Source organism: Sceloporus undulatus, chromosome 1, assembly GCF_019175285.1.
Source record: "Sceloporus undulatus isolate JIND9_A2432 ecotype Alabama chromosome 1, SceUnd_v1.1, whole genome shotgun sequence".
NCBI lineage: Eukaryota > Metazoa > Chordata > Lepidosauria > Squamata > Phrynosomatidae > Sceloporus > Sceloporus undulatus.
Window position 1 is genome coordinate 366,180,185 of NC_056522.1, and position 7,738 is coordinate 366,187,922.

At 38.7% G+C, this 7,738-nt stretch overlaps 1 protein-coding gene across 1 annotated transcript in view; it reads left to right on the top strand.

Moving 5' to 3' along the window:
• Positions 1-856: 856 nt before the first annotated feature.
• C1H14orf180 (chromosome 1 C14orf180 homolog) overlaps positions 857-7,738 on the top strand; it is a 19,776-nt gene continuing 12,894 nt past the window's right edge. The window contains exons 1-2 of the mRNA XM_042449967.1: positions 857-951; positions 3,847-3,973. Of these exons, the coding sequence (XP_042305901.1) occupies positions 934-951; positions 3,847-3,973 (145 nt within the window). The 5' untranslated portion in view covers positions 857-933. The remainder of the gene's footprint in view (positions 952-3,846; positions 3,974-7,738) is intronic.

The following is a 7,738-nucleotide window of genomic DNA, read 5'->3' on the forward strand; positions in this document are numbered from 1 at the left end:
AAAGCTTTAATATTTCAAGTGTAATAACAGCTAACTCCTTTTTGGAGGTCTGAAAATGATAATGAAATCCATTTTTAACAATATATATTTTTTATTAATCATATTATTGAAATTAAAAATACTGTATAACCCATTATATAAATCATAAAATATAGAACAGAAAAACATACAAATATATATCATATCCTAAGAAATATACATACATATATTTCTAGCTGTTTCTTTAACTCTAACAATTCTAACAAATTAGATACTCCAACATCATGCAACATTAAACCAACATTCACTCCTTCCTTAAATACAACTAGTTGTAATTGTATCCTTATCCGTGCTTTCATATATTGTCTATCTCCTTTCAAATAATATTTTATAATACTTGTATCCTCTTTTTTCCCTATCTTTATTTCCATTTATTGTGTGCTAAAATCATAATAAGAGGTGATATGATAGGCTTGTTTAAATATGTGAAAGGATGTCATATTGAGAATGCAGCCAGCTTGTTTTCTGCTGCTCCAGAGAATAGAACCCTGATAGTAAGAGCTGTTCGACAGTGGAACACACTCCCTTGGGAAGTCACCTACTTTGGAGGTCTTTAAACAGAGGCTGGATGGCCTTCTGTCAGAGGTGCTTTGATTGTGAGTTCCTGCATGGCAGGGGGTTGGACTGGATGGCCCTTGAGGCCTCTTCCAACACTATAATTCGATTATTCTAATAAGTTTTTTATTATCTTCCCTTTTAATTTATTTTGGCTATCATTCCCCACCTCTGAGATAGTTTGTAACTTTTCCACGTAATCAAATCCTTTTTAAAAGTAACTTTCCATGCATTTTACAATCTTTGCAGAAGCCATGAAAGAGCCAAGTTCACAAGAGTTTCAGAAATTCTGCAAATGTCCATTTTTTGCAGCATGAAGGTCTTCTTTCAGATTCTCCAATGTACAAGAAAGAAAAGGTAAGACTGAATCTTGGAACACTTTTAACAGATATTACACATTCAGCCAATAGCATATTCATAGCTCATGGGAATTCTGGGGTTTCTGGCATCAGTGGCAGGTGACAGATTTGTGATATCACAAATACCAGCTGTGATTGTCTAAACTGTGTTGTAGTCACAGAAGGGCTAGTCAGGCAAGCTGGGATGAGAGCTAGAAGAAGGTACCATTTCATTTTTCCATGCTGGACCATCCTTCCCTACTCCAGCTCTTATGTTTACAAGCAGGACAAGAAGGCAACAGCTGTTCCTAATGCTTGCCCCCAGTGTAGTTTTGGGGATATAGAACATGCAGGCCTGCAGATATTGGGCCACAACTCATATCAGCTCAGCTAGTATGGCTGATGGATATGGACAATGGCTTTCCAGTCCAACAATATCTGGAGGCCAACCCCAGTTTTAGAAGAACATGCTGTCAAGACAGACTGTGGCTAATACTAAAATGGGGTTACTGTGGAGATGCACAGAATTTAGAGATCTTTGGAAAGGTGGGGACAGAGAGCACAATCTAAGTCAGTTTCACAGTTATCAGCTCCATCCCATTTCCTCACCATTCTGTGATTTTCAATAACACCCCAGATGTGCATGCCTGGAATTTTGGCATTTTTTGAACATCTTTTCACAAATATGCATTCTTGTATACATTTTACCCTAAAATATACCTCTTTGTACACACCTATGCATTTGAATCTCAAATATTAATTTTGGCATGCATTTTTGGTACATTTTTTGAATCAAGAATTGTATTGCAAAGTTCAAGGCAAACAACAACAACACAGCAGCTGCAAAAGTGGACTATGTGCCATTTTGTCCAAGGAATGTAAAGCATGGGCCAATTAACACTATACACTTATGGGTGCATCCACAGTGTAGAAATAATGCAGTTTGACACCACTTTCACTGTCATGACTCCATCCTACAGAAACCCAGGATTTGCAATTTAGTGAAGAACCAATATTTGATGGCAGTGAAGGCTAAAGACCTTATAAAACTAGATCCCAAGAGTACATAGGATGGAGCTACAGCAGTTAAAGTGCATTATTTCTACACTGTAGAGGCACCTGTTATCACTATGATTCCAGAAACTGCCATGGATGCTATGGGATCCTTGGACTGGTAGTCTGGGGAAGGACTAGAGCTCTCTGGCAGAGAATTCAAAATGTCCCTCCATAAACACTAAAATCCCAGGGTTCCATAGGATGTAGCCCTGGTAGTTAAAGTGAAAATGTAGTGCTATATCTGTGTGGTGTTAAAGGATCTCTGGTTGAAGTGCTTAAAAATATGATCCAAACAAAATCCCTGAGCATCCCTTTTTAGAGGCATGGAAGCAGCCCTTTGAAAAAGTACCCTAAATCCCTTGTTGTGAAAGGGTTGCGACCAGTAAACCTCAGTAGAAAACTTCAAAAGCTCCAGGCCTCTCTAATGAAACTGCTGCTCTCTCCTGGGATATGGTCCCTGACTCTGTGGACTACGTAGTAACACTTTTATCTATCTTGTTATTCTTGAGGCATTCATAAATTGGAGGCTTTATGGTAATCAAGAACAGCATTAGTCTTCTCCATCTCACATAGCAATAAAGAGGGTTCATATCAGAGAAAAAATGTACAGGGTTCCATTTTTTCCCAAGTCTTAGGAAGAGTACAAAACCAACTCGATCTACAAATAGCCCTAGGAAAAACAAAAGTATAAGCTCTTCTTCATGCTATTGACATGGCAGGAACAATAAAAAAGCACATTTCAGCAATCAATGCAAAGCCATCTTGACTGAAAGATGTATATTTAATGATGGAAGGTCCCTAGAGTTTTACTATGGTCCCGAACAGTAAATCTTGTCACTTTTCAACTGAAACCCTATCAATAATTTTACTGTAATATCTGTAGGAAATTCTAAGGTACAAATACCACTTTATTACTGTAATAATGGGTCTAATTTGTAAAACGTATAAAATGTGGCTATAACCATATTGGCATGGGAGAGATATATGATCCTTCCACAGCCAGGTAGATTTCTGCAGATTTTAATTCAGATGCAAACATCAGGAAAAGAAGAAAAGTTCCTGAGAGCAATGGAGCACATGTTGGGCAGGAGTAGCTATGTTGTACTTGGGACAAGAGAGTTGAACTTGGGTTCCCTGCTCAGCCATGAAACTAATGAGGTGACTTTTCGTCTTTATATAGCTGTATGGTGAAAGTAAGGTTGCAGTTAGGGCTCAGAGGTTTATAGAGTCACAGAATTTGGGGTTGGAAGGGACCATAAGGGCTATCTTGCCCAACTCCCTGCCATATTGGAATACCCAACTAAGGCACTCTTGAAAGATGCCCATCCAAACTCTGTTTAAAGACCTCCAAAGATGGAGAGTCCACCACCTACCAAGGCAATATATTGCAGTGCTGAAGAGTACTTGCAGTAATTTTTTTCATAATGTTTAGGTGGAATCTCTTTTCTTGTGATTTAGAATCATAGAGTTGGAAGAGACAGCAGGGCCCATCTAGTCCAACTCCCTGCCATGCAGGAATACACATCCAAAGCACTCCCAACAAATGGCCATCCAGCCTCTGTTTAAAAATTTCCAAAGAAGGAGACCCCACCACACTCCAAGGAAGTATATTCCACTGTCAAACAGCTCTCTTACCATCAGGAAGTTCTTCCTAATGTGTAGGTGGAATTTCTTTTCCTGTAGATATTGAGAGATATAGAGATATACAGTAGATATAGGTATAGATGGTTTGTATATGTTTATTCTATATTGCTTTTAGCAATTTATAAGCTACCTTGAGCTCCAGTACAGGGGGAAAGACAGAATATAAATTAATATTGATCCTGATCCTGATCCTGATACACCTCTTCTCCACCAGACTCATTACACCAAATACCCTCCTTCTATATTGAGAAAAAGATCATCTATGAACCAAGGTGTCAGTAACAAGCAAAGAGCCAAGAGAAGAGTTCGATTCCAGGAACCAGAAGAAATTGTTGTATATGGTATGTCTGGTATATGAGAATAACAACCCATCATAGCCTTCTTTGTAGCAGCTTCTACCAACTGTGAACATCAGAACTTTTTAGGGCTCTAATGTTGTGCTGTGATGGGAACCTGGGATTATTGGTTCTATGTACCAACCTAATACTATGTTCAGATAGCACTATGAAATTTCGTTGCATCTCTCTGAATATTAGTTTTTGGATTCCCATCCTTGTTTCATTATGCATTGAGAAACTTCCATTTTTTTCTTCCCAGATGGAATTTCAGGTGCATTTTGGGAAGCACTTTGTCCTAATATACTCATTTTAATGCATTTTCACCTTTGTCTACATTTTCCAAAAGTATCATTTTCTGGTTCTGTGAATTTATTTGCATATAATTTGTAATTATGGAGAATTGAAAATATGCCCATATTTCCAGTGCATGTCTTGTACACATGTAAATTTGACTAATGTAAGTTTCTCTTCCATCCCTCATCAAGTGGTATGATTGACTGATGTGGAGGGATCATAATAACCAAATGGCTGCATTGGGGAAAATAGCAGACTAAGATGAGAGAAAGGTCTGGACATCACAATTCAAAAAACATATTGACAAGGTGGAGTGTGCCCAAAGAAGGGTGAACAAAATGGTGAAAGGTCTAGAAACCATGCCCTGTGAAGAGCAGATTAGGGAACTGGTATGTTTAGCCTGGGGAAGAGAAGTTTAAGAGGGGACATGATAGCCATGTTTAAATATTTGAAAGCATGTCATATTGAAGATGGAGCAAGCTTCTTTTCAGCTGCTCCAGAGACTAGGACATGGAGCAATGCATTCAAACCAGAGGAAAAGAGATTACATCTAAACATTAGGAAGAACTTCTTGATGGTAAGAGCTGTTCAACAGTGGAACATACTGGCTCAGAATGTGGTGGAGCAGCATTCTTTGGAGGTTTTTAAGTGGAGGCTGGATAGTCATCTGTCAGGGATGCTTTGATTGTCTCTCCCTGGATGGCCCTCGCGGTCCTATAAAGAACGGCTTGGGGAACTGGGTAAATATAGCTTAGAAAAGAGAAAACTGGCACATGATATGATAACCATACAGTGTGTTCTTTCCTTACGCGGGGGATCTGTTCCGGACCCACCCACCTCTGCATAAGGAAAATACAGTGTATGGTGGAGACTTATTGAAGACAATACGGCTCGTGCCCACGGCACGGCATGCACACCATGGGTACATGTGCTATTGACTCTTCTGGCTGTGGCTTTCAGCATATGCTGAAAGCCGTGTATGGCCACCTGCATATGACGTGGGCACACTGGATTTAAATATTTGAAGAGATGTCATATATAATATGTGGGAAATGAAGTTAGCTTGCTTTCTGCTGCTCCAGGGATCAGAAATGAACTAGTGGATTCAAATTACAATAAAAAAGATTCTACCTTAATATTAAAAATAACCATTTGTCTGTAAGAGTTGTACAACTATAGAATAGACTGCCTTGGAGGGTGATAGAGTTCTTTAAACAGGTTGGGTGGCCATCTTTCTGGAATGCTTTAGCTGTGTATTCCTACTAGATGGCCCTTGTAGTCCTTACAACTTTGTGATTATGTCTTTGAGACATGGCAAATGTTTTGCACGCAGAAGGTCCAAGGTCCAATGGCTTGTATCTAGAGGGTTTTTTTAAAGTGTTGGATACAAGATGATGTGAAAGAGCTCTGCCTATGACTGAGGAATGCTTCTGTCAATACACAACATTATCTATTGGAGTTTCCTATTGTAGTATGTTTGAATAGACTCTGGATTCTGCTTTAGCACTGATTCCAGAAACCCTTGTGCATGCTGCCATTGTTAAAAGTGAAATTGATACGATGGCACCTGCATGGGTATGCGCTCCCATGATGATGATACTTGGGTAGTCTGAGGAATTGTGATCCAAAAATCCAAAAGAGTCATACCAAGTTCAATGAGACTCAGTTCCTGGCAGTGATAATTGTGTTTAAGGCTGTAACATTTACATGAAAGTTCTGCTTTCTATCATTTACACCAGCTGTTATAGAGTTACATCAATTTCAAGTTCCAAAATGAAAAATTGCACCTGGAATATTTTGGTAAGACACTGCAGGTGGGATGCAGAAATGAGAAATCCTCATTTTCTACTGCTGACATGACCATATGTATCCTTTAGTGCAAGTAGTCTCTGACAAATTTTATTTTGCCATGTGTCAACACAAACCATCAATATGGTTCAGCAATGGATTGGGAAATGAAAGGTTTTTGGCAGCATAGATATTTTTCCATTTGCTGTATCTTTGTCCGTGAATCAAGGTTTAGATTTTTTTAAAAAATCAACAAATACCATTCCAGGACATTATTGGATGATACTTCAGCAATATAATAAGATTGTCTTTAAAAAAAACAACCCTTCTATTCTCAGTATATTAGGAGTTCACATTTTCTTTTGGGAAATAACACAGAAGATTGGTTATACAGTAAAAAGTCCTTGTTCCCTTGCAACAGGCTTTATTTCTTCAACTAATCCATTCACATCATCATTCATTTTTGCTGCAACAAATATTTACAATAACCTTCTACTCAAGACAGCCCATAAACGTGTATTATTCAAGTCATCAGGTACGATTACATCATTGAATACTAGAATCTAGTTTCCAGTGAAATCCTAAAACTATATCAATGAAAGTCAAAGGATCTAAGGTATATAAATAGGAGGGGGTGCTCATTTTCTACCCCTCCCCCCAAAAAAAACCTTTCTACTTTCCTATATTCCCAAAGGCAGATTTACAGTAGAAACCATTTAGGATGAATTGTTTGTAAAGCAACTGATTTCATTTTCTATCCCATCTCTCACTCAAAAAGTTCCAAATTGCCAAGTTGATGATAAACAAATTAAAGCAAAACACCTTGTAAAATCCACATCTCCCTTTAAAAGCATGGCAATGAGAGATACGAAATAGCACCCAGGCTACATCTACACTGCAGAGTTAATGCAGTTTGACAACGCTTTAACTGCCATGGCTCAATGCTATGGAATACTGGGATTTGTAGTTTTGGGAGATATTTTGCCTTCAGAGAGCCATAACAAGGCAGAAAGCTCTGGTGCCACAACAAACCAGAATTAAACCAGGAGATGAGCAGAGATGTCTAGACTAGGAATTTGATACATCACTTGAAGTTATTGGTGGGGGTTCAAAAAGAGTGCCATCTCAATATCCCAGGTCCCAGCATGTTAAATCTTCCTTCAACCAATGGACCAGCTTAAATGGGTTAAATCTCCTTGCTGGTGGCAAGTTCAACTATAAGGGGGCCAATTAAGCCTCCTTTGGCAAGGAATTCCAAAGCCTGGGAATGGATATTGAGAAGGCCCTCTCTTGCACCCTGATCAATGGCTTCCAGTGATGGTTGAACCATGAAAATCCTTGGTCTGGACATCTCTATTCATTTCCTGGTTTAATTCTCATGGCACCATTGATAATATTTGTTCAGTGCTGTTATACTGCTTGAAAATAAAGAGCAGAATATTTATTTGAGGAGAGATCCAAACAAGCAAATGTTAGGTATTTTTTTCCCATTTCACACTATTGTTCCCAATAACAGCAAAGGTGCTGAATGGTCAGGAGCAACTTGGAAAGTAAATTTTACTTGAATAATTGTGGTGTAACATCATTCTCCAATGTGGAATCATACAATCATACAATGAAAGAGTTGGATGAGACCAGAAGGGCCATCCAGTCCAAACCCCTGCCACGCAGGAACTCTCAATCAAA